This window comes from Amia ocellicauda, chromosome 12 (assembly GCF_036373705.1).
Source record: "Amia ocellicauda isolate fAmiCal2 chromosome 12, fAmiCal2.hap1, whole genome shotgun sequence".
Taxonomy (NCBI): domain Eukaryota; kingdom Metazoa; phylum Chordata; class Actinopteri; order Amiiformes; family Amiidae; genus Amia; species Amia ocellicauda.
In genome coordinates this window covers 17,368,552-17,396,248 of record NC_089861.1, presented here as the reverse complement: position 1 = coordinate 17,396,248, position 27,697 = coordinate 17,368,552, and the positions used below count along the sequence as shown (strand labels likewise).

At 43.3% G+C, this 27,697-nt stretch overlaps 1 protein-coding gene across 1 annotated transcript; it reads left to right on the top strand.

Moving 5' to 3' along the window:
* Positions 1-378: 378 nt before the first annotated feature.
* Positions 379-24,107, top strand: patl1 (PAT1 homolog 1, processing body mRNA decay factor). Its single transcript, XM_066718523.1, has 18 exons — positions 379-517; positions 5,168-5,282; positions 5,451-5,908; positions 6,183-6,257; positions 6,393-6,590; positions 7,845-7,946; positions 10,536-10,565; positions 11,629-11,879; positions 11,992-12,169; positions 13,628-13,751; positions 14,070-14,167; positions 14,282-14,341; positions 15,034-15,179; positions 15,264-15,423; positions 15,510-15,647; positions 15,970-16,061; positions 16,298-16,447; positions 23,639-24,107. Exons 1-18 carry the CDS (start codon positions 503-505, stop codon positions 23,658-23,660), a joined length of 2,412 nt encoding a protein of 803 aa, XP_066574620.1. The 5' UTR covers positions 379-502; the 3' UTR covers positions 23,661-24,107.
* Positions 24,108-27,697: the final 3,590 nt, after the last annotated feature.

The window sequence follows — 27,697 nt, the reverse complement described above, 5'->3', positions numbered from 1 at the left end:
CTATACTAATCTATACTGTACCACACTATTATATATAGTATACTGTGTATAGGACTATACTATACAGTACTGTACTGTACTGCACTTTAGTGTTGTGGTGTATTGTACTGTGCTGGGGTGTATTGATTATGCTGTGCATTGTTTTGTTTGTGGTTCCAGTAAAATGATGTGAAGCCCAACTCTTTGATAGTGTCTTATTACCACTATAATATATCTCCTCCCATCTGCTTCAGTCAGAATAAATATATAGCTAGACAGATACACCGAGATAAATAGTCCGGCAGTTCAATAACATTAGACAGACCTCAGGAATAACAGACGACCCCATCGCGGTGCACGCTCCCGCCTCGGGTATTGAGTGTGCGACGTGCGCGGCCACGACAGTGAGCCTCCTGCCTGTCACGTCTTCAGTCGCGGCGGCGGCGCAGCTGCAGTGACGCTCTTCGGACGCTGGTGCGGTGCGGGCGAGAGAGGGAGAGAGAGGCAGGAATCACCGCTATTAATGTTTCGCTTTCAGGTACGCGTACATTATTTTTACACAAAACTTTTACTTTGGGGCTCCGTCATGGTTTAGCCTGTGTGCGGGCCGCTGTAGTACACCTCCCCTCGGCGTCTCTCCGCCTGGAACTCCCGTTGCGGCCTAGAAGCCTCGGCGTTTCCTGATTGCCCTGTGCGGGACGAGGGCAGCGGCTGCCTCCTTTAGCCTTCTCTATTTCCCCTTTCCCGCCCAGTCAGGTGCCGCTTTGTAAGCGCCGGTTTTTAGTTTGTGAGGCGATACTTTTAAAATGATGTATTATTATTATTATTATTATTATTATTGCATATTTGGTTCATACAATTTAGTGGTGTATTTATTTTTAAAGCGTGACCGGGGCTCCGTCTTTTCCATGCTCTTATCCCGAGAATAATGGAAATCACAGTTTAGAAAGGACAGATGTTACACACAACGTGTTGTTTCTGTGGGTCTTTCCTCCAAAATATATTATTAAAACGCGCTGCTTTCTTCCCCTCTGTAATATGAGTGTAAACGTTGAATATCTATGATAATAAATAATGATTAACAATATTACAGTATAATTAAAGTCATGACTGTTTATACTACAGTTACCATTATTAGTACTGCTATTATGATTAGGATATTACTGTTATTTTACTTCCCTTTTCATTATTTCAACCGTTAATAATAATAATAGTAATAGTAATAATTACTAATAATAGTTTATCTTCACATAGCTGGGGCAGTATCCCATGCTCCCACCTTTCACTTTGTAAAGGCTGGAACAGGCTGCCCTGTCAGGCAGTCAGTGTGTCAGTCAAGTCAGTCAGTTTGTGAGATAGTCAGCCTATCAGTTGATTTATCAGTCAGTTGGTTGGTGTGGCAGTCAGTCAATTTGTGAGATAGTGTATTATTCACTCAGTGTATCAGTCATTTGGAATTAGTGTCCAAATCAAATTACCTTTTTTGCAAACCTTAGTGTTTAAAGACAAAAATTGAATTGGAATAATCTTCAGACTAGTAAATACAACGACAGTGATAACTAGATTTAGAAGTTTCTACAAACTTTGTCTGTGTTGTAAAACAGATGTTCTAAGTCCATTTAGATTATATCTGATGAATACAAGCAGTTCAGCATGTTAAACATATTTTAATGAATTGCAGCTTGATAGCTTTTCTCTCGAAGGGTGTATTAGAGAGTTTTGCATTTGACTTGACAGGTAGGTCAAAGGTAATCAGAACGGGCATTTTCAAATCCATCATACATGGGTTCCTATATGTGTTCCATAGTAAATATAAACCTGACTGCACTGTGTGTGGAGTTATGAGTCTTAGTTCTTATTTTGACCTTAAATGAGAGGTCAAAGGTCAAAATCAAGCACATTTTCAAATGGCCAATTTATAGTTTGCTATACATGTCCAATATTGAATGTGACTATCTTCAATCTGAAAGCGGTTATGTCAGTCAGTCACATGGTGTATGACAACTGTGGTGGCATTTTGAATCTGTAACCGTAAAATGCAAGATCACATTTGACCTTGAAGGAGAGTTCAAAGGTCAAGTTCAAGGTTATGCATGCATAGAGCACACATGATTTTCTATACGTGTTCTACAGTGACCATCATTGTGTCTGCCGCCTGTAAGGCGTTATAATTTTCAAAATTCAATATCTTATTTTGGCAATATCCCCTGATCCTTAGCTCCAATTGGAAAAGATAGAGCATTTTTGGAAACTTAATTCACAGTTCCTTGTACCTTTCTGGTAGGTAATGAGATGTTCAATATCTGAGTAACTGATATCTGACTTTCTGAAAGGGAATCTATGATTTAATATTAGTCTTCAATTCTAAGTATGCTGCTAAAAGTAACCTCTCAGTAATTGTTAGTTGTTAGTTTCATGTTTTTGGGTCCTTGGGGGCCCCAGGAAAAATCTGCGCCACCAATCAGTATCAAATGTAATAGAATCCATATCTGCATATAGTGCACAAAGTTTGCACAGTGTCATTTTGATGGCTGAATATCTGTAGTAAGAAATGAGTTTACAATAAGTGGTCTGAAACGAGAATAATAATAATAATAATAAGCAGGTAGAAGAAAAAATAAAGAAATCAAAAATTATCAAGATTTACAGTGCAGATAATGGTGATGGGAAGTCCTGAGAGCTTATATTGATCTCTTCTTTGGTTTCAGTTTAATGCATCTCCTCTTTTTAGAAGACTATTAATGGAGGGATGAGAGAGAGAGGCGAAGTGGGCTGGCAGACTGCTGTGCCAGTGTGTTTGTTTTTCTCTCTCAATTCATATTCAAATTCAAAACTTGCTTTATTGGCATTACATAACCTTTCCCCCCCTACTCCTTCTCACATTATAGAATGCTACAGACTATAGTAAAGACAATATAATATAACATAGACTATAGGTCAGTACAGTACAGAAAGTGTTGTACCGTATGGATGCAATATAGACAGCATTGTACTACATAGACAATATGGGACAGTGCATATAACTTATGTTATAGTTCAATGCTGTGGTACAGTACATTAGACTAGGGCCTGACATATATCGGAGCATCGATTATCCACTGATATTGGCATTTTTACGGAAATATTGGTATCGGCGTATATATCTCCGATAATGCATTCATACAGCTCTGGAAAGAATAAAGACCACTGCAAAATTATCAGTTTCTCTGGTTTTACTATTTATAGGTATGTGTTTGGGTAAAATTAACATTTTTGTTTTATTCTATAAACTACTGACAACATTTCTCCCAAATTCCAAATAAAAATATTGTCATGTAGAGCATTTATTTGCAGAAAATGACAACTGGTCAGAACAACAAAATGATGCAGTGTTGTCAGACCTCAAATAATGCAAAGAAAATAAGTTCATATTAATTTTTAAACAACACAATAATAATGTTTTAACTTAGGAAGAGTTCAGAAATCAATATTTGGTGGAATAACCCTGATTTTCAATCACAGCTTTCATGCGTCTTGGCATGCTCTCCACCAGTCTTTCACATTGATGTTGGGTGACATTATGCCACTCCTGGTGCAAAAATTCAAGCAGCTTGGCTTTGTTTCATGGCTTGGGACCATCCATCTTCCTCTTGATCACATTCCAGTGGTTTTCAATGGGGTTCAGGTCTGGAGATTGGGCTGGCCATAACAGGGTCTGGTGGTCCTCCATCCACACCTTGATTAACCTGGCTGTGTGGCATGGAGCATTGTCCTGCTGGAAAAACCAATCCTCAGAGTTTGAGAACATTGTCAGAGCAGAAGGAAGCAAGTTTTCTTCCAGGACAACCTTGTACGTGACGATTCCAGCCTTGCTGAAGCACGACCATTTGGCATGATCTATAGTTAGGGTTTGATTCCAATTTTGAGGTACTACTAGCACTGTTTTTGCCATCCAGCTCGTCCTATTGCAGGTGGATAGTGATGACCACAGCAGTGGTTTTTATACTTTTCCTCGTTAAATAAGATTTGGTTCAGGTGCTCTCCTAATCAGTACCTCATTCAGCAGAATGAGGTGTGCCTGTGTTGGAATTCAACAGACACTGGAATGGAATGTCTGCCATACATGTAGAGATGCTGATTTAAGAAAGATTTGCAGTGGTCTCTTAATTTTTTCCAGAGCTGTACATTCTCAAACTATTGGCTAATTTCTTTTCTCAAATTACCATAAAATCCTTTGTCAGGCTTCAAACAAAAAATGTCTATTTGGTTTTACACTCGTTATTATATTTATTTACCATTGTTTTTGAACATAGTTATGGTGCTTTAGTTTTTGCTGGAAGCTTACGACTCTTCTGATTCTCACATAACAAAAACACACCCATTGAGAAACATGGGGCTCATAAACCAATAAAAATAAAATGTTTAATTAAAAACCCTCATAACCAATATAAAGTATTTTTGAAAGCTGTGCTGCATTTGAGTATCCATGGTTTTGCTTAGTGTTTATTCTCATCATTAGTATTTCTTAGCAATCACCCTTATACAGGGCGACTGAAGATTACCGTATACAATGGCATAGAGGCCTGAAAAGTTAATTAAATGTCTTCACAAAATTCACAATAGCAATTAAAATAATGAAAAACAGTAAATGTTTGCTGAAGATGTTGACATGAGCGAGCAAAAAATTCAAAAAGACAACCAAGCTCAAATCTCCCTCTCCCTCTCTCTCCCTCTCTCTGTCTCACACACTGTTCCCCCCACTCAGTTCTGAAATGTGTTTTGATTTCTCAGACAAAGTGCAGTTACAGTACAGGATATACTATTATCTTTCTCTCTGTCTCTGCATCTATACCTCGCTTCCTCCTTATCAATTTCTCTCTGTCTTACTCAGTTGTGTGCTATGGCTCTTCCTCCCCACCTCTCTTCCTCCCTATTGCTATCTCTCCATCTTTTCTGTATCTCTGCTCCCCATCTCACTTGTCCTCTTTCTCTGTTCTTCCCCCACCTCTCTCAGCTATAGAAAATGCTTTCTTGACAAAATACTGATTGTTTTGACAAACCACACAGTAACAGACACACACCCACTGATACATGAAATCGTTAGCATGACCTCCCTCTCAACTTTCTCTCTCTCAGTGCAGTGTTGTACTGTAGTGTGTAGTCAGTGCATTGTATTATCTCTCTCTCTCTCTCTTTCTCTCTCTCTCAGTCTCTGGATGATGACTGTGCCCTGGAGGAAGAGGAGGAGGAGGGAGGAGGGGTGGCTGATGAGGAAGATGACATAGACCAGTTCAACGATGACACATTTGGGGCTGGAGCTATTGGTAACGCACATGTATACCTTCACACTAACACGCTTGTATACCTTATACTCATGTACACACATTTGTAAACACTCACACACCTAACACACAAACATTGGCACACGTTCACACACTCCCTCTCTGTCCCTCTTACCTCTCTCCATCTCCTCCCCTTTTCTCTCTCTCCAGATGACGATTGGCAGGAGGAGCACAAGAGATTGGCAGAGCTGGACGAAAGAGGCAGGGGGGCCATTGTGGGGGGTGTGGGACTGAGTGGCGTACTCCCCTCTCACCCGGCTACGGCCAACCCTCCCCACCCCCCCCACTCCTCCTCCAGCCTCCCCCTCCCTCCCTCGCTCTCTCTCTCAGGGCTTGAAGAGGGGGGGGGGGGCAGTGGTTCCGTTCTTGCTGACAGCCTATCACGGCTTATCCTGGATGTTGACCCTGGGGTCATTGGGGCTCGTGGGGGGTCAAGTGTTACCGCCTCCTCCCACCTCCACCACCACCACTCTCAGCCCTCAGCTCCTCCTCCCCCTCTCCTCCCTCCTTCCTCCTCCTCCTCCTCCTCCCCCTCCCCCTCTTCCTCTCTGCTCAGCTATCAGCATCACCAGCACCTGCTGCACCATTGCAACACAGCACCTCTGCAGGTGAGTGGATGAACTGCAGCAAAAATACAACTCATTAGAGTGGTGTTGTACAATACAGGATAATGTGTTGTTGTATGTGCTATAACTGTACAGTGTGATATTTTCATAGTACACTACAGTTGTGTGCAGTACAGTGTGGTATATAACAGTATGTTGATTTTATAGTACCATACAGTTGTGCAGTACAGTGTAGTTTAGTATGGTGCATTTCAGTGCAGTAGTTTAGAATCACTCCAGTCTCTTCTCTCTCTTTCTCCTCCCTCCCCCCCTGCAGGTTAGTTCTCACAGCATCTGGGAGGGCAGTCTGGGCTTTGGACCGGTCAGTGTGTCCCCCGGTCTTCTGATGGAGGTACAGCACTGTGTTAAAGCATTATCTATCCACACATCTCCCCCTCCCCCTATTTCTCTTGCTTTCTCATTATCAGAAATGTAATATATTTTCTATCCCTCCCTCTCCCTCCCTCTCTCTCCCTCCACCTCATAGGACAGTCCTCTCATGTCAATCATCAAGGAGGTGGGGCTTCCCAATAGGCCTCCAATAAGGGGGGAGGAAGGCCGAGACCTGTCCGAGAGAGTCCCGCCCCCTAGGTCATCTTCGCCTGTGATTGGCAGCCCACCAGTCAGGGCGGTTCCCATTGGGACACCTCCCAAACAGCCAATTGGCCACGGACTGAATCAGCAGGTGAGGGATGCTATTTGTTTGTCAGTGTATTGCATCGCAGTGGTATGAGTGTTATTACAGTGTGTCTCTGCCCCTCAGGTACTGTGCCCCACTGTGGTGTTATTACAGTATTATTACAACATATGAAGAACATAAAGTTTACAAAGGAGAGGAGGCCATTTGACCCATCATGCTCGTTTGGTCTCCATTAATAACCGAGTCATTCAAGGATCACATCCAGTCTATTTTTTAATCTTGCCAAATTTTCAGCTTCTACCACATCGCTGGGGAGTTTGTTCCAGATTCTGACGACTCTTTGTGTGAAGAACTGTCTCCTGTTTTCTGTCTTGAATGACTTGCAGGCCCAATTTCCATTTGTGTCCCAGGGTGTGTGTCCCTGCTGATCTGGAAAAGCTCTGGTTTGATGAGGTCGATGCCTTACATGATTTTGAAGACTTGAATCATGTCCCTGCATAGTCTCCTCTGTTCTAGGGTGAAAATGTTCAGTTCCCTCAGTCTCTCAGTAGGACATTCCCTTCAGACCTGGAATAAGTCTGGTTGCTCTCCTCTGAACTGCCTCTAGAGCAGCGATATCCTTCTTGAAGTGTGGTTCCCAGACCTGTACACAGTATCCAGATGAGGTCTAACTTGTGCATTGTACAGTTTGAACATTACTGCCCTTGTTTTAAATTCTACACTTTTGACAATATACCCTAACATTGTTTGCCTTTTTTATTGCTTCCCCACATTGTTTGGATGGAGAAAGTGAGGAGTCCACATAGACTCCTAGGTCTTTCTCATGCGTTACTTCATCTAGTTCTATTCCTCCCATAGTGTAATTATAGTGGACATTTTTGTTACCTGCATGTATTACCTTGCACTTGTCCACATTGAATTTCATCTGCCAGGTGTCGGCCCACAACTGAATATTATCCAAGTCCCTTTGAATAGCCTGTGCTGCCGAGAATGTATCTGCTGAACCACCTATTTTAGTAGCATCTGCAAATTTGACAAGTTTTGCTAACTATCCCAGAGTCCAGATCATTAATATAGATTAGAAAAAGCAAAGGCCCTAGTACTGATCCCTGTGGAACTCCACTAACAACCTCACTCCAGTTAGAAGCACAGGTATCTGTCCCTCAGATCCTCTGCCCCACTGTGGTGTAATTAGTGTTATTACAGGGTCTCTGCCCCTCAGATCCTGTGCCCACTGTAGTGTTGTTACCGTGTATTACAGTGTTTCTAGTGTTATTACATTGCGTCTCTGCCCCTCAGATCCTGTGCCCCACTGCAGTGCACGTCAGGGCGCCCCTTCCCCACAGGTTCGCCTCGGCCTTCCCTGACAGGCTGTCCCCCAACCAGCTCATCAACATCGCTGTGAGTCTTTGCGTCTTTTTGAGTCTGTGTGTCTCTGTCTGTGGGTAGGGCTGTGCCAGTGACAGATTTTTAATATCAATATACCGTAGAAGAATTTACCTCGGTGGCCAGTATTACCGTCGGTTGGCCGGGCGTGGTGTTGGGAGGGGGGCTCGTTGTTTTTCCAAAACTCTTTTAGAAGTAGGAAGACTTCAAAATCACTTTACAATTATGTTTTATTGTTCAGTCAAACAGTAGAACTACACAAATAAAAAAATAAAAGTAATACACACAAACAGAATAAAATAGATTTACATTTTAAATGACTCCATTGCAAAAAAATTAAGTGTTCTAAAGATTATACCGACTTAAAATCCTGACTTCAAATAAATATTTAAAAGAACAGTATGTAAATTACTTTTTTTTTTTTTTTTGGTCAGGTTCCTGACAGAAATCCCAACATATTGACTTATCAATGAGCACATAGGCACTGCAATGGTTCACGATTAATTTTAAAAACAATGGTAGCCTAATTGTATTATTCGCAATAGTCCGATCACATTATAAAAGCGGAGCCCATAAAATCGTAACTATACAGACAGAGCCCGCAGCTCTGAGTGTAGAATGTTGTTCTTCCATGGGAGACGGAAGCAAATTAATAATGTAATCTTTCTTAATTTTAACATGCTGTTATTTTATTCAGACATAAAACAATTATAAAACTGATTTACCTGCATTTTGGTGGCTTTTGCAAATCAAACATAAATATCTCTGCATATGTAAATTTCTCCCGCATAAGCCATTATTATGTTACTAAATATTTGAATGAAATACCTATACAGCATTTCAGCTGTAAACTCGTCATGTAATAAGTTATACATTTTCTTCTACAATAAAGATGACAATCTGGGCTTTGTAATAAAATCAGTCATTGTGAAATAATTATAATCGTATTGAGTGTTGGTATTATTACCATAATTTTATTAGCTATGTCACAAAATATACACAATTGAAGAATCACACCTGATATAGCATTTATCTACAAACTTCTCACTTTCCTTTTAATTCAATCTTGATCACGTTGCAAACCCAGGTCTGGATAAATGCCTTGATCAGTCACCTGTTCGATCATGTATGCTAATTATTTTGTAGTAGGTGTAGGGCTGGCGACAGGCTGGCTGGTGTTAGCATTTATTGGACTGCTGCTGGCACTACAAATCAGTGTCTATACAGGACTGGGTAGATGCCTCTCAACCTTCAGCCCTGTTCCAAAGGCATTTTCTGCATTGATGTACACAGCTGTAATGGACAGACATATATTTCAAAGCGCTTCGCTTTGCATAAGATGTTATAGTTTAGTTTTATGCTATTTTTATAACTGGTTATTTGTTTTATAATTGTATGTCTGCTAACGTGCATACCGATTTCTATTTCTACCAATAATACTATTAGTATTAGTCTGATCACATTATCAAAGAGCTGGAGCACAACATATCATAATGATACTGTCTGAATACTAAAAGAGTTACTGCAACTCCACCACCATCAAACCTATACCAATGTTTAATTTGTTTTGAAACAAATAGTTTGTTTCCATCACAGCAGCAGGAAATTAAGCACAGATTAAAACAAATAATAAAATAAACTATGACAATAAATAATGTTTCACTGCGGTGATGGGGGTGACAGCATGCGTTGTTCTTTAGGAAGTGCACTCTTTTAAAATTAATTTTCCAATTCTGTTTTATTGTTCAATCAAACGGTAAATCTAAACACATGCAAAATAAAGGTAATAATAACAAATACACAACACAAACCGAATAAAATAAAGATTTAAATGAACAATGTGCAAATTACTCCATTGATAACACTAAAAGGAACATTTGAAATATGCTATTTTGATTCAAATAAATATTTAAAATAAGGATGTGTAAATCAATATGTAAGTTGCAATGTGTTATAAACGTATCTTTCAGTTATGTTGTTTGTCAGCCTAATACCCGCTCACATTTACATAGTGTTGGAGCTCCAAAAGGTGTCCTGTCCATCATAACAATACTAAATACTAAAACAAAACTAACAATAGCCTACAATGATACAAATAAGATGAATATAATAGGAACAAATTCCCATATGTATTCTCCAAGTCTAGAGGCTATGAGGAGTCGGACTTATTCTGGCAGCACTTTCTCAGGGAACAACCCTTCTTACACATCTCAATTAGTTTATTTGACAGAAGAAGCTTTATCCATATACATTTTGTATATTTTTCAGTATGTTGATTATTAAAAAGTAGTTTAACTGTCAGAATGGCGGCACTTGCGCGGCGGTGGGCGGAGAGTTCACTTAGGGCTCTGCAGACAAAAGGGGCAGTGAAGCTACAGCTTTGAAAAACTTGACAGACGCCTATTCCAGTGTCTCACCACAAATTGGTTTAGTTTCTTTTACAGCTGCAGGGGAAAAAATGTGGATATTGACGATCATTTATTTTTCACCGCGGTGAGGTGGTATACCGTTTTCCGGCACAGCCCCATCTTTTGTGAGTCTGTGTCAATCCTTTTCTGTCTCTGTGTATTGTTAACATCTAATTTCCTCTCTCTCTTGTTCCAGATACAGAGAGCACAACTCATATCTTCACAGGTACTGATGGAAATTCAAATTGAATTGAACTTAATCTAATTGAGGGGTGAGGAAGGGAGGGGAGGGTGAGGATGGAGGTGTTGAGCATGGTGGAGGGTGAGGAAGATAGTGGAGTGGAGTGGGGTGAGGAAGAGTGGAGTGGAGGGGGGTGAGGAAGAGGAGTGGAGGGGGTGAGGGTGAGTGAGCGGATGGCGTGAGGAAGAGGGGAGTGGAGTGGGTGAGGATGGATGGGATGAGGAAGAGAGGGGAGTGGAGGGGGTGAGGGTGAGTGAGCGGATGGCGTGAGGAAGAGGGGAGTGGAGTGGGTGAGGATGGATGGGATGAGGAAGAGAGGGGAGTGGAGGGGGTGAGGGTGAGTGAGCGGATGGCGTGAGGAAGAGGGGAGTGGAGGAGGGTGAGGATGGAGGGGGTGAGGAAGAGAGGGGAGTGGAGGGAGGTGATGGTGAGGAAGGAGTGGGTGAGGAAGAGGAGAGTGGAGGGAGGTGAGGATGGATGGCGTGAGGAAGAGGAGTGGAGGGAGGTTAGCATGGATGGCATGAGGAAGAGGAGTGGAGGGAGGTGAGGATGGATGGCGTGAGGAAGAGGGGAGTGTAGGGGGTGAGGATGGAGGGGGATAGGAGGGGAGTGGAGGGGGGTGAGGGTGAGTGGAGGGGGTGAGGAAGAGAGGGCAGTAGAAGGGGTGAGGAAGGGAGGGGGTGAGGAAGAGAGGAGTGGAGGGGGGTGAGGAAGAGAGGAGTGGAGGGGGGTGAGGGTCAGGATGGATGGGGAGAGTCTGTGAGGGTGAGGAAGAGAGGAGTGGATGGAGGGGGTTAGGAAGGGAGGGGAGTGCAGGGGGGTGAGGAAGAGAGCGGAGTGGAGGGGGGTCAGGATGGAGGGGGTGAGGAAGGGAGGGGAGTGGATGCAGGGGGCTGGAAGGTATGTGGGTGGAAGGGAGGCAGGGAGTGTACATCAGTTCATTTTGAGATCTTTTTAGAGACCATATTGTTTCTATAGAACTTGATTGCGACTGCCATTTATACAGCAATTAAACCTCTCCCTCTTGCCCCCTTTATATTTCTCTCAGAGTGCTCTCCCCCCCAATGCCTTCTCTCGGCCAGGTGGTGGCCCCCCTCCTCCTGCCCACCCCCCTTCCTCTCTCCTCTCCAACAAGCCTCTCCTGGCTGGAGGAGGGGGAGGGCTTGGTGGAGGATTCCGGCCATTCTTTGGGCAGCCGCCACCGCCCCCCCCCCCCCATCGCGGAGCCCTGCGTCCCGATACCACCCACCTGCACCCCCAACACAGGAGACTGCTGACCCAGAGACTGCAGAACAGAGGGTGAGAGAGCACTGACTGTGACTGACTGAATAACTGACAATCCTGATGCCTGATACAGAACACAATGGAGAATATACACTGTTTGCAAGCCCCCTCTCTGTCTGTCTCTCAGGGACATGTCTCGGGGGGGCCCGGGGCAGCGGGGGGGCCCGGGGCAGCGGCGAGACAGGGAGCGGGAGAGAGATCCGTACAGTAACCTGATGACTCCGCGAGAGAAGGAGTGGGTGGCGCGCATACAGATGATGCAGCTGCAGAGCACTGACCCCTACCTGGATGACTACTATTACCAGGTCTGATCAATAACCAATCAATAGTCAATACCACCTACCTGTACGACGAAGACGATAACTACTGATCAATAACAAATCCAATGTCAACCCCTACCTGAATGATTACTGCTACTGATCAGAACCCAGAACCCAACACACTGTGTTGACACCAAACCATAATAATCAATATCACTGATCTGGACAACTACTATTTCCAGGCAGGGGATAAAATTAACTATTTTGGCCACTAGCCACTGTGTCTGGTAGAAGGAAAAAACTTACCAGCCACTTGGTATTTTTAGCAGCCAAAGGCAAACATCACCAGAAATGCATGTGTGGGTGCGTAAATGTGTGGCGAACATGTTAAAACATGACATTTATGCAGTGTGCGGGAGCATCGTGTTCAAATTAATCACATATGCAATAACATGGCAGCTAATGGGGATCTGTATAAACACTAAACTAACACATGGGAAGGGGTGTTATATGGCGACACATTATTGCTCTTCATACTCCTCTTCCTCTTCAGTGCTACTCCTTTCTCTGGGTCTCTGCACATCATTAAAAGGATTTCATTGGATTGGCTTTATATTCATAGAGTCACGGTCTGTGGTTGGGTAAAAAATATATAATCTCTAGGAATGATGACAGACAGTAATGTCCTTTCCATTGATCAATACCATGCACGCCAGCAAAGACACAATGTAAACAAACAGTTTCTCATCAGTACAATCTCCACTATGCAGCAGAAAATGCATGTATCTATCACAAATCGCAATAGCTGGCTGTGTGTGTATTAATGTGTTTGTTGCATTCCTCTTTCCTTTTCTGTCATATTATAATTCTGAAACACTTTGATCCAGGTAATTAAAAAGTCAGTAATTATGACTATGAAAAGTAATTATTTTTCCACATCGTTAACCACCTTACTTCTGCTTCATTGCTCTCCATGAAATATGTCCTCCTGGACCGAAGACTGTCCAGATGCCATAATTAAAAAAAAACCCAACATATTACGGTTTGCCAAATCAACTAACATACCAACACTAAAACGTCAACAAATTAATTCGTATTTTGAAACATACTGACAAATTCTCTTATCAGAAACTGAAAGTTTAGTTCCCGTACACTTGTTGGCTACCCGCCAAAATCTACCCACATTTGGCGGGTGTTAATTTTATTCCCTGTTTCCAGGTCTGATCAATAACACAGACTTCTCATCTGGATGACTGCCACTACAACAAGTTCTGAACAATAATAAATACTCTTCCAGTAATGAATAACACTGTTCGATGGCAGCAAACAGCGACTCCCAACATGGTCTACTGCAAATACTAGTATCAAGCTATGATGAATAACACTAATCAATAATGCCTGGTCTGATCAGTCACTTATAATCAGTAATCGGTCACTGATCAGTAATCAAGAGCAGTGATTGGTAATCAATGGCAGTGATCAGCAATTCATCCTGTGTTGCAGAACTACTTTGAGAAGCTTGAGCGTCGTGGGGCCGGGGAGCCCTGCCGTGGCGGGGAGGGGCGCCGTGAAGTCACACGCCTGATCACTCCCCAGGTCACCCGCCTGGAGCACACCTACCGCCCAGGTAATCAATAAGTCACACTGATCAGTCAGAGAATAGTCTCCCGCCCAGATAATTCATAATAAGTATTGTCAATAATGATCAAGCCATCAGTCATTCTCCTACCATCCTGGTAATCACCCCAATCTCGCTCTCTCTCTCTGTCTGTCTGTCTGTCTGTCTGTCTGTCTGTCTGTCTGTCTGTCTGTCTGTCTGTCTGTCTGTCTGTCTGTCTGTCTGTCTGTCTGTCTGTCTGTGCATATCCTCACTGTCTATATGTAATGTGTTTTCTCTTTTCTCTGACTGTGATGTCTGTGGGTGGGCTGTGTTGTGCGATTGCAGTGCAGTTTGCCGGCTCTCTGGGGAAGCTGACCGTCTCCAGTGTCAACAACCCGCGCAAGATGATCGACGCTGTCGTGACCAGTCGCTCTGACGACGAGGTAAGTGTGTGTGTGTACTGTCTTGTACTGTGTCTGGACTGTACAGTGTGTGTGTGTATCTCTACTTTGTACCCATTTGAACTCATCTCTCTCCTCCTTCTGTCTGTTTCACAGGAAAAGAGAGAGAAGCAGGTTTGGAATAAAAGACGACAGATTCTGTACACAGTGGAGAAGGTGAGATGAGAGTCAGCAAAGGAGGAGCAAAGAGGAATGAGAGGTTTATTTATTTCAGAGTCCAGTCTCCGCTGTGTGCTACAATTAATACAGAGTTCGGTCCCTGCCGTGTGCGATGGGGTTTGGGAGGTACAGGAGGAGGTGCAGTAACACAATAGAAGTGCCAAAAATACACAGGAGCAAAAGGAAGCATAGTTTAATGAAGTGCAAAATATCAAGAGATGGCAAAGAAAGGAAGATCTGGGTGTCATCTGCATGGAAAATGGTAGGAGAACCCAAGGGATGCAATGAGGGGACCCAGAGTTCATGTGTGGAGAGAACAGGAAGGGGGCCTAGGATAGAGCCTTGGTGCACACCTCTGAGGAGAGTTTGTGGTGTGGGCGAAGATTCACGGCATGTCACCTGGTAGGTGTGGCTGGTGAGGTAGGAGGAGAACCAGGTGAGAAAGGAGGATAGATTGACAAAGGCTGCAGAGATCGAGGACGGGGCTTCCCGCAGCGCTATTCAGGCCAGGTGGCCAGCCTTGCCTAACATCGGTGCCTCCTGTCCAAATAAATGCATGAACGGACAAAAAAAAGCACCCTGCCTCTGCTCGACAAATCAGCATCAGACCACCTTGCATATGCACATTTCTGTGGTTTGTTTCTTTAATTGTTTGTTTTACATAATCCCCCCCTCCTGTCTCCATGTAGATGTACAGTGTGCTGCTGGAGGTGCAGGACTTTGAGAAGAGGTTCCTGCAGACGCCAGAGGAGCAGAGGGAGAGTCTGCTGGAGCAGCACAGGACCCACACTGAGCAGCTGTACAGCAGCCTGAGAGAGAGGGACTGGGACAGCAGGTATGGAGAGAGAGCGAAGGGCCAGTCAGTCAGTGTAGCAGTCAGACAATGTTTCTAAGTCAACTCTCTTTCTCTCTCTGTCAGGATCAATGATGAGCTCTTTGTACAGATCATGTCTCTCAGGAAGGGGAAGCGCCTCATTGCCAGGCTTCTCCCCTTCCTGGGCGCGGAGCAGGCGACTACCATTGTCATGGCAATTGCCCGGAACCTGCCAGCTATCGCCAAAAAGGACAAGCAGGAGCAGGTCAGTGTGGGTCTGTATGCGTCTCTCTCACTCTGGTGTGCAGTGAGTCAATTTACTGTATTAACCCTCTCTCTGTCCTGCTCTAGGTGCTGTGTTGGTTAGTGGAGCCGTGTGCAGGTGTGATTCAGTCTCTCTCCAGCTCCTCCCTCACTGACCTGCTGCAGCAGCTGCAGGGTCCAGGGGGCTCCAACAACACACAACTACACAAAGTTCTACACAACAAGGTACACAGCTGCTCATAAATCCGACATATCAGCTGGCTATGCAAACGCACACCACAGCTAAACAACCAAACTGCCCAATGTGCTACAGTTTGTGCTACAGTTTGTGCCAGCTTCACTGTGCAACACAGATACACAGCTGTGGTACACAACACATCAATAGGCACTGTGCTGCCACACACTAGCGCCACGCAACAAGATGTACAACCACGCATCACAGACGCACAGCAACTGCACAACACAGGGCACAGTCACTGCACTGGCACACATCTGTTTTGTACTGGATTAACTTGTCTCTCTCCCTCCTTTATCCCTCCTCCCTCAGTTTGGTCTGACCCTGCTGTACCTGGTGCTGAGTGAAGGGGAGAGACTGCAGAGCTCAGAGCCACACTGCCACCTGATGGACGATAATCGCTGGTACAGCCAACACAGCACTGATCACTGTTATTGATTATTGATTGCTGGTATAATATCAGTTATTGATCAGTTACAGTACTGATCACTAATGCAACTGATTGCTGATTTATTGCATTCCTGTTATTGATCACTGATACATTACAGATCACTGCTAACATTGATAACACTGATTATAACTGATACAAAATTAATCCCACACAATACATAACTCTTTCTCTCTCCTCCCCCCCTCACAGGACAGAGCTGGTGTTCTCAGTGACCAGGGAGCTGCTCCAGATCCCCCCCTCCTCCCTGGCCACCCCCCTCTTCACCCCCCGCAACCTCCTCTCCCTCTTCTCTCGATATGTGGACCGGCAGAAACTGGACACCCTGCAGGACAAACTACAGTGAGTGTCTCTATGTCCATCTGTCTCTCTCGCTCTCTCTCTCTCTGATACTGGACACCCTGCAGGACAAATGACAGTGGTTTGTGACTAAATTGAAATCTGCATTCGCAGATGTCGAATGTTGCACATGTTTAGTAAATCCGAACTCATTTGAATACTAAACAAATGTCTCCCTCACTCTCTATATACCTCTCTGTTTAAAAGACAACAACTGATCTTGAGCCAGTTAGCACATTTTTTTAAGAGGGAAAGCTAAAATGTACATTTATGTGATCAAGAAAAGTAAGGTTGAGGGGAGGGCGGGACAGGATGTGCTGCAAGTGTTCAGGGTTTTTACAAAATCTATTCTCCACCTTCACTCTGAATTTCATCAAATGATGAACAACCTGGAGGGATTTGAGAGGCAGTGGTTTGTTGGGGGGGGGGGGACAGTATTTGCACTTTTTAATGATAAGCTGTGTATAATGGAGACAGATTGAGAAGTCTCTCTCTCTCAATTCAGTTTGCTTTATTGCCATGATAGTTACACATTAATATTGCCAAAGCATTATAAACAAAACATACAAACAATATAACAATATTTAAACAATACAGCTGTCTTGCAGCTGACTGAGCTCAGTGTCGCTCTGCTCGGTGAGCTCCTGGTATTTCAAGGCTTTGAAATGGAGTGAGTTATACCCCATTTCCACTAGACACGTTTAGCTGCACCTCAGCATGGCCGTGCCAGCCAGGGGGTTTCCACTAGGGCTCAGCTGTACCTCCGCCTGTGACCGAACTAGTTTCAGTAGGCACGGTTTCGTACATTGTATCGGCCGAGTCCCAAACTGTTCCGGGTCAGTACTGTGATGTCCCTGATGCAGCGCCACTGCATTTGGAAATTGTAACTGCAATAATGGCGGCCACTCTAGATGCGATAGAAACTTTTCCAAAGAAGGAATGTGTGTTTACCTTGGGAAACGATTAACCTGGAGCAGTTATTAATGTACGGTGGAAAAGTGCCACACAGGATTAATTGCTTGAGCAGAAAGACATTTAAGAGGGTTTGAAAAGATCGCGAAAATCCTGCTGGAGAAAGGACTGTATCGGACTGCAATACAGTGTGCCCTGACGAAATACATTGCTTTTTTTGTTATAAATTCAGGCAAACATGAGATATTTGTCCTGGATTTAAATTAAGTGTCCCAATGTCGTGTAAATTCTCTCAATTATTTAAATGGCACGTGTTTTAGCTTCCCCCTGTTTACACAATCTTAAAACTATTAAAATGTTTAAAATGGAGGCTAATTTTGTGATCAATCGCATGAAGTCGTATATTTTAATTATATTTGTAATCCCTCATTATCGCTATAACTATATGTTAATAGTAATCCAAGTATAGACGTTTTACCGAATGCAGAAATACAAACCTTACAACCTTTCAAAACATAGCGATTAATACAACTAATCCATTCATTACGGTGTCAAAAGTGTTTTTAAAGGAATCCCATTCAAAATAAAAGTTGATGCCACGTGTGATGTTATTGATGTGTGATTTTTATTTTGCGACATTGATAAAGTGTTGTATCCGTATTTATACAGTGAGGGGAAAAAAGTATTTGATCCCCTGCTGATTTTGTACGTTTGCCCACTGACAAAGAAATTATCAGTCTATAATTTTAATGGTATGTGTATTTTAACAGTGAGAGACAGAATAACAACAACAAAATCCAGAAAAATGTTCAAAAAAAGTTATAAATTGATTTGCATGTTAATGAGGGAAATAAGTATTTGACCCCTTTGACTTGGGAAAACCCTTGTTGGCAATCACAGAGGTCAGACGTTTCTTGTAGTTGGCCACCAGGTTTGCACACATCTCAGGAGGGATTTTGTCCCACTCCTCTTTGCAGATTCTCTCCAAGTCATTAAGGTTTCGAGGCTGACGTTTGGCAACTCGAACCTTCAGCTCCCTTCACAGATTTTCTATGGGATTAAGGTCTGGAGACTGGCTAGGCCACTCCAGGACCTTAATGTGCTTCTTCTTGAGCCACTCCTTTGTTGCCTTGGCTGTGTGTTTTGGGTCATTGTCATGCTGGAATACCCATCCATGACCCATTTTCAATGCCCTTGCTGAGGGAAGGAGGTTCTCACCCAAGATTTGACGGTACATGGCCCCGTCCATCGTCCCTTTGATGCAGTGCAATTGTCCTGTCCCCTTAGCAGAAAAACACCCCCAAAGCATAATGTTTCCACCTCCATGTTTGACGGTGGGGATGGTGTTCTTGGGGTCATTCCTCCTCCTCCAAACACGGCGAGTTGAGTTGATGCAAAAGAGCTCGATTTTGGTCTCATCTGACCACAACACTTTCACCCAGTTCTCCTCTGAATCATTCAGATGTTCATTGGCAAACTTCAGACGGGCCTGTACATGTGCTTTCTTGAGCAGGGGGACCTTGCGGTCGTTGCAGGATTTCAGTCCTTCACGGCGTAGTGTTACCAATTGTTTTCTTGGTGACTATGGTCCCAGCTGCCTTAGTTCTGGGCTGATTCCTCACCGTTCTCATGATTATTGAAACTCCATGAGGTGAGATCTTGCATGGAGCCCCAGACCGAGGGAGATCAAATACTTTTTTCCCCTCACTGTATGTAGTCATTTTGCTTAAGATACTGGCTGTGACTGTCATACCATGATATTGATATGTAGTGGCTACACGGGACAGAGCACTGTATTTAATAATGCATATTTCAGCCTCCAGTTTAAAACCCTAAATCCCAGAGTGCTGAGTGTCCCAGACTGCGTTTTGACCTTTCGTGTCTCACAGTCACTTCCTATGGCAGCTGTACCTCACAACAATGAATGGAAACGCTGCCGGGCATAATGTAGGTGTACAGTAATGCGCTGAGGTGCATCTGAACATGGCCAGTGGAAACTGGGTATTAGTCACTATTTTTTAGGTGAATCCAATATTTCAGTACTGTTTGTCCCAATTTGTGAACTCCTGGTTGTTGATTGGTCCCCATACTTCACTGTCGTATAAGGCTATTGGTTGATTTATACTTTGGATTTTTTTTTTGCCAAATGCTAATGGGAGGATGACTATTATAGAGCCTCCTCTTCATATCTGTTTCTCTCTCTCTCATATGCATGCTGGGAGTGTGTGGGCGGAGCTTGTGAGTGATTGCAGGTGCCTGGAAGGTCTGTTTTCTCTGTTCTCTTTTCCTGTTTGCACTTTTTATTTGTTGGCTAGTGCTAAGAATAAGAGGAGTTTGGATGTGCGTTCCAGATGAGTGGAGCTGTTTCAGTCAGACTGAGGTGGTAAATTAGATTTAAGAGCAGGGATTGGTAATAAATTACGTTTACTACGGTAGGAGTGACCATCTCCAATGTGCCCCATTTGTGCGGAACGAGCTGTTGCAGAGAGAGCTCTCTGGGTACATGCAGTAGGATCGCCCTGGGGTCTCCCACCTGCACCTGAAACACATTGTCACCTTCAGTAGGCAGGTTCATATGAGTTTGAAAGATGCAAACGAGGAGCTCAACATCACCTTCAAATTTAAAGTTGGCGATCATGATTTTTGTCACTACTGAGGGTGTGACGCATCACGTGACATGCAGTGTTTCCCTGGCTGTTCTGCCACTTTAAGACCCATCCTTTTAAAAGAGGAGAGAATTGGTTGAAGACGAGAGTCATGTGGGCTGCATGGAGGGTGGACAGCAAAAGGAATAGGATAGGATTAGGGGTCCAGGCGGGGCATGTCTTGTTAACGCAAGCTGCATGTTTCTCTTTTATTAGTTTTTGTTTGTTTTCTAGCTTTGACTTGTAGCTTTTATAGCAGCCACGACCCGCGAAGGTGACCTGGTTATACTATTCTTCCGAACTGAGAGGACACTTTGCCGGGGGGAGACGGGATTGGCAGTGGAGTGCCCAACCAGACAAGCACGGCAAAAGGCAGTGTTTGGAGAATATGATGACTTGGACCCTAAACTTTCCGCTCCCTTGAGAACCGAGCTGAATATACCACTTTGGAACTGTTTACGGCGATTGAATCGCATTTTGTGCTACAGTTTAAACGGCATCAGCGAGTTTCTGGTACGCACCAAACGGAAGAAGGGGGTGGTTGTAGATGAGTTTTTCCCTGACATGAAGCTGTTCATGAGCTCTGTGCAGTTTCTCATTAAGCAAGGCACAAGGCAGGAGAGCTTCACAGATCAGGAGAGGTGGAGGCTAAAGAATGTGCTCACCAAACTGAGGGGCAGTGTGAAAAAACAAGAAATTAAAATAATTATATTGCATGCACGTATTATCAGTTTGCTTTCTGCTGTTTTTTCTCCTTTATTATAATTTAAATGTACAGTTTTAAATTAGGGTATTTAATAGGGCTGTCTCCGAAGGTTCAAATGTTAGAAGGTTCGTTTGGTCTCCAGACCTTCAAAGATTGGTCACGTGACAATCACATAGATTTTTTTTCTCTTGTTGATATAAATTGACAATGTTTGAGTACCGTTACGTGCCATCACAACCAATAAAGGTTTAATGGGGTAAAGGTGGGGAGGAGCATAGGGAGAGGCATAATAGGTGAAGGGAGGAGGAAGAACAAGTCAGTGCTGGAGGTCATGGGGGCAGTGATGCACTCTGAACAGTCCTTCTGTGTGCCTGGCAGGTCGATAGTTGACAATATCTCTCTGATTTGGGATGTTTTGAGTGTCTCTAGACTATTGCGTTTAGATACTGGTCTGATTTCACTGGTACAGGAGAAAGCTTTTGACCAGGTTGAGCACCAGTATTTATGGTGCACACTGGAGGCCTTTGGGATTAGCCCTGGTTATATACAGTTAGGTCCATAAATATTTGGACAGTGGCACAATTGTCATCATTTTGGCTCTGTACGCCACCACAATGGATTTGAAAGGAAACAATCAAGATGTACCTTAAGTGTAGACGTTCATCTTTATTTTGAGGGTAGTTGCCAAATTGGGTGAATAGTGTAGGAATTACACCCATTTTTTGATGTGGTCCCCCACAATTTTAGTGTCTCAAAAGTAACTGGACAGCTGGCTGTCTCCCTCATTAGTTCAGTTACAGGTGAGCAGATAAAAGGTCTAGATTTGATTTCAAGTGTGGCATTTGCATTTGGAATCTGTTGCTTTTAACTCTCAATATGAAAGAGCTGCCACTGTGAGTGAAGCAAGCCATCATTAGGCTGAGAAATCAAAACAAACCAATCAGAGAGATTGCAAAAACATTAGGTGTGGCCAAATCAACTATTTGCTACGTTCTTAAGAAAGAACACACTGGTGAGCTCAAGAACACCAAAAGGCCCAGAAGACCATGGAAAACAACTGTGGTGGATGACAGAAGAAGGATTTCCCTGGTGAAGAAAAACACCTTCACAATAGTTGACCAGATCAAGAACTTCCCTCCAGGAGGTAGGTGTATCTGTGTCAAAGTCAACAATCGAGAGAAGACTTCACCAGAGTACATACAGAGGGTTTACCACAAGATGTACACCATTGGTAAGCCCACAAAAAAAGAAGACCAGATTAGAGTTTGCTTAAAAACATCTAAAGAACCCTGTACAGTTCTGGAGCAACATCCTATGGACAGATGAGACAAAGATCAACTTGTACCAGAATGATGGGAAGAGAAGAGTAAGGAGAAGGGAAGGAACTGCTCATGATCTGAAGCATACCACCTCATCTGTGAAGCATGGTGGAGGTAGTGTTATGGCATGGGCAAGTATGGCTGCCAAGGGAACTGGTTCCCTTGTATTTATTGATGATGTGACTGCTGCCAAAAGCAGCAGGATGAATTCTGAAGTGTTTAGGGCTATATTATCTGCTCAGATTCAGCCAAATGCTTCAAAACTCATTGGACTGCACAGTGCAGATGGACAATGACCCAAAGCATACTGCGAAAGCAAAAACACCTCAAGAACAAGCAGGAACTAAAGATCTGGTGATGTCTATGGGTTCCAGACTTCAGGCAGTCATTGACTGCAAAGGCCCCTAAAATTGGGGGGACCACATATAAAAATGGGTGTAATTCCTATCACAGCCTGCTGGAGGGCTGGTGCCTGATGCAGGCAGAGAGGGCCCAGGGAGACTGCTCCTGGAGGAGCCCCTGCTGCACAACCCCCGTGTGTACACAGCCTGTGCTGACCTGCATGGCCTGCCTGCCAGGATGACCGCTAAAGGCGTCACTCAGCTGCGACATCTGCTGGACAGGGACAAACTGGGCTGGTGTAGTGCAGACAGTTTGGCCACAGTGCTGGGTCTGCAATCCTGGCGCTGTGCCGTCGGGCTACTGTCACTGGTGCGCACGGCATTGTCAGCGGACGAAACTCTGCTGCTGGAGAAGTTGTTTGAGGGGAAAGTCCCCTGACCCTCATGACCCCTTCCCCACACAGCTGGTTAGCCCTGCTTTTGAACAGTGTCCCTCTTGTGTACCCCTGCTGGACCACACTGCTCTGTCCCTGGACACGGCACAGGACAGGGTGCTGAGCACAGCGTGCGTCAAGGCTCTGCATCAGGACACTGAGACTAGTACCAGACATGCCCTGGAGAGCGAGGTTTGGGGGGGATTCCAGGCCTGCCTGGAGAGCACTGTACAAGCCACCATTAGACAAGCGGCAGGAGACCTGCAGTGGCGCCTGTTGCACAGCATCCTGGCCGTTAATTATTTTATTTCAATTCTGATCTGTGCGCTGCGAGAAACTATTCCATTGTTTTAGTGACTGCCCTTGACATGCTGCTATCATTAGCATTTTAAAACAGGTTTTTACTGCTCTTAATTTGGATTTTAACATGAAGGGGTTTAATTTAGGGTTTGCTTTTTAAAGACAACTGGTATTGAGTCAGTTTACATTTTTTTTTAGTGGGAAAGCTAAAATGTGAGTAAGAAAAATAAGGTTGAGGGGAGGGCAGGACAGGACATGCTGGAAGTGTTCGGGTTTTTAACTAAATATCCAGAGTATGTTTTATCAAATTACAAACAACCTGGAGGGTTTTGAGATGCAGTGGTCTGTTGGGGTGGCAGTAGGTGTATTTGTTGATGGCGGGCTCTGTTTTTCTGCTATAATGGAGACAGGTTGAGATGTATGCAGGGGGCATTTAAGGTTATTGTTTTCTGTTTTCTAATGTTCGTCTTGTGCTCATTTCGCGTAAAACAAAGGCATTATTAAAAATGAATCAATCTCTCTTTCTCTCTCCCTCAGGATCTCTGTCCAGACCAGTTAGAAGTGGCTCCATCCCAAAAGAAGATTGTCACTGGGAAACTGAGACACTGACTGACTGTCTTTGTGTCCGTCTGTAAAAATATATACTGATTGCCTGTGTGTGTTTGTCTGTCTGACGTGGTGTATATATGGCCTAGCTATGCTGTCTAGGTGTGTGTGTGTACGAGACAGTATATACTGTGACAGTGTGCCTGTCAGTCTGTCTGTCTGTGAGTGTTTTTACTTAATAGGTTGAGAGAGAGAAGTCTGTCCATCTATCTGTCTGCCAGGGGGAGAAGAGAGTTGATACTGATTTTATTACATCATTTTCTTCTTTTCCCCCACATTGTGTTGTGTGTGTGTGTGTGTCTGAGTGTGAGGAAGAGTGAGAGGCACAGTAATGGATTGTTAATTTTTAATAAACTTCCTAATATGACTCATGATATCAAATTAAAATATTTCTATTGTACAGATGGTTCTGTCTGGAGTGATTATTCTAACTAGGTGACTGACAAAGTGACTTAGACGCCAGCCTGCAAATAGACAGTCTCGTAAGGCTAAGGTCTTTCAGAGAAAAGCACGTCCAGGTCTGTCCTTTCGCTCCTCCCCATCCTGATGCTTGACACAGAGTGTGGGGAAGAATCCTGGGGACTGGAGTTTTAGTCGAGCAGCTTTAATTCTAGTGCATTCGCCCGGAGGCCCTGCGTTCGGTCAGGCGAGAAGAGTATGGCTACACAATATCCCTCAGTCATCCGTCTCAGCCCTTCTGCGTGCGCAGCCTCCCCCTCAGGTCACGTGAATAGAGTTTAGATCCCTCAAGGCCAGGGGTGGCAAACTTGAAGTGAAAGTGAAGGGCCATATACTCTAAATGCATGACGAAACATGTGAAGCCTTTGTTATTTTTCACATTGACTCACAACTACTACTGTACTGTAGGTGTACGTATGCTTACGGAATAATTCTGCCAATATACTATCTCTACCCTTGTTTTTTAGGTGTTTGTTTTAATTTTCCACAAAAGACATAACACAGACGAATGAAAACAATGAAACGTGTCTGAGAAGCGGCGTGAGATCTCTGCCTACAGATTAATCAAAGTGCTACTGTATGTCTCAGTGCGGCACTTGCAATGGGGGAGTGCTGCCGGTGTCGGGAGACCAGCTGCTCATATGTCTGGAGAACAATTTATGTTTGGCCTTGAATGCCTTCACATTGGAATACAGTTTATGCACAAAAACACCCTTTCCCTGGAGTTTCACGTTTAGATTGTTCAGTTGCCCCAGTATGTCACCAAAAGCAAAGTCGGCTTGCCAGTCTGACTCGTAACCCGGAGAAGTCATCAGCTCTACCAATCGTATCCAAGAATATCCTAATCTCTGTCGGCTCCCACAAACAGCAAGTCTTTCCTCAGGCTTAGCCAGTGCACATTTGCATGATATGATGCTGGTGCTCTTCCTCTGTGTCATTGAGCAGCTATACAAACTGATGATGGTTAAGCCCCTTTATCTGTATGAAGTTGACAAGTTTCACAACCACTTTGACAAAATGTTTGAGGTTTAAAACACTGTCTTTTTAGTAGACAAATGTTTTTAATGGTTAGATGGTTAGATTTGGTGATCTGTCTTTTGTGACATTTGTCAGATTACGCTATGGTAGATTCATTTTTTCCAAGAAGGCAGACACCCTGTCATACAAGTCCGAGCCCCAGGTTGTTACCATCATCGATTCCATTGCAAGAAGTTCCTCTGTTATTTCAAATTTTATAATGTATTCCTCTGACAAAAAATAAAAGTTGAGTAGTGTCTTTGATGTCAATACTTTCATCTGGTGTGATAGAAAATACTGCAGCCTTCAGCTTTTTTTTTTTTCTTTCCAGCTGGAGGTTAGTTCCTCTCCCATCAGTTTGACATGCCTGGTGATGGTTTCTCAAATTGACTTTCAGGGCCCATATGCATAAAACATCTCAGAATTACTCCTAGGAATTATGCTAAAATTTATAGGAGTAAGATTACTCCTCGCTCAGAGTAGGAGGTAGAAGTTAATCATAAAGTCTCTTACAGCTACTTTTGGCTGGGAGTAGGATCCAATCCTAGGAATAACTTTTAGCAAATTTTCTCGACAATTTGTTAGAATACGACCCACTGTGACATATTCATTTTGGGGGGGAAAAACACCCCCAAAACATGTGAGATCACATGTAGACAAGTAGACGCAAAAATACAACTACACAAATTTGCAAAGCTAACTCTGCCTTTTACTTGTTTATAATTTGACACAAAATAATAAAAGTTTCCCTCTCATTCCTTAATTAAGAGGACGTTAAGATACTACATGGAATTAAAATGTTAAATTAAAAACTTCACATTCATAATCACAATCATAAAATATACATAAAACATCTTAAAATGTAATACTATTTATCATTCCATTGTAAATAGGCAATTATCCACAGGTGGAAACACGGGTACATTCATGAAGGGTTTTACACCGATTACAGACACTTCTGTATTGAATAAAATACAAGTTGCATTTGTCACTGCACAAACATTTTATTATGAATATGCTTTGTATGAGTGGATTATTTTTCATTCATTTTGCATCTTATTTTTTACCTTTATTAGTGTTAACGGTGTAATGTAAAACCCTTGATGAATATAGGCTAGCAATGATTACACTATGTAACAATTTTTGTTCCTGGGTAGTAAGTGTTATTTCCTAATTGCTTATGCCTCAAAAGTATAGAAAATGGCTATTATAATGGTCCCTTCAACATGCACGAATCCCTCAGGCAAGAATGAGGTCTGTCTAGTCCTGCCACTCACAAACACAGCAGAAACAGAGATGGAGCCAGAAATTAAGACAAAGATAAGAAAATGGAGAACAAGAGAGACAGAGAGAAATGGAGAGAAAGATACAGAGATGAGGGGAGACTGATAGAGCGGGATTATGATAATGAACAACAAAGAGACAAAATTTGATTTCAATCCCCTCTATATTCCATTTCATAACCACAGTAGTGTCTATCCAGTTTTGACCATCATGTCTCAACTGTTCCAACTGATTTTCCTGTGCAATTAGTTTTCAAAATGGAAAATGATTATTTTTTCAAGGAGGATTATTTGGTTGAAAATGGAATTTAGGGGGAATAAATTGATACACACAACATCCACAAAGAAGAAAACTGCTGCACTGGGATACAGATCCCTCTATACAGACAATCTCTGTAAAGACATTTGTGGGAGCTTTTTTTCCACATTCCTTACTTCCTTATTTTATTTCTAAAGAGTGACAGGTAGAACACACAGAAAAGAGAACAGCCACCTAAAACAACAAGAAACAACAATAATGTATGTATTATGTAGATTGTACCCTTATGATCTGGGGCAGGATAAAAACATAATTTGACATTTATCTACATTTCTTACTTCCTCGTAACACTGATGGATATATCTTCAGATGACCCATTGCATATATACTGCGTGTGTGCCAATGTAAACCTCAAAGAAGGTATTGGTATTGTAAGACCTGCTCTGCTTGGTAATAAAAACCTTTCTTTTGCTGAATTCCATTTTGTAGCTTTTTAAACGTAACACCTACAATATGTGTAAATATGTAACTGACACCATACAAATTGGTGGTGACTCGGACTCGGGACCCACAGGGACTCGGCCTTGACTCAGAATTGGATAGGGTGGTTTGAACTCCAACGCTGGTCAATTTCTCATCAGGCTACACAGATGCACTCCATTGCTCCTGTCATGCTGTGGTGAATCTCTGTGGTCCCGCCAAGATGCAATTCCACAGATCTTCTCGTTGTCTAGTCCTGCCACAGAGACAGAGATGGAGGTGAAAATAAAGACAGATATAAGAAAATGGAAAAAGAGATGGAGAGACATGGAGCCACACACACACTAAGAGGTTTTGCATTATTACCTTTCTCCATCCCGCTGAGTTGTACCTTAATAATGATAGACCATCCTAATGAACCGAGACTGATTCACCTTTCTACGATGTGCAGGGAGAAATAGGGTCTTGTCTATTCCTTTGTTTGTAACTCTG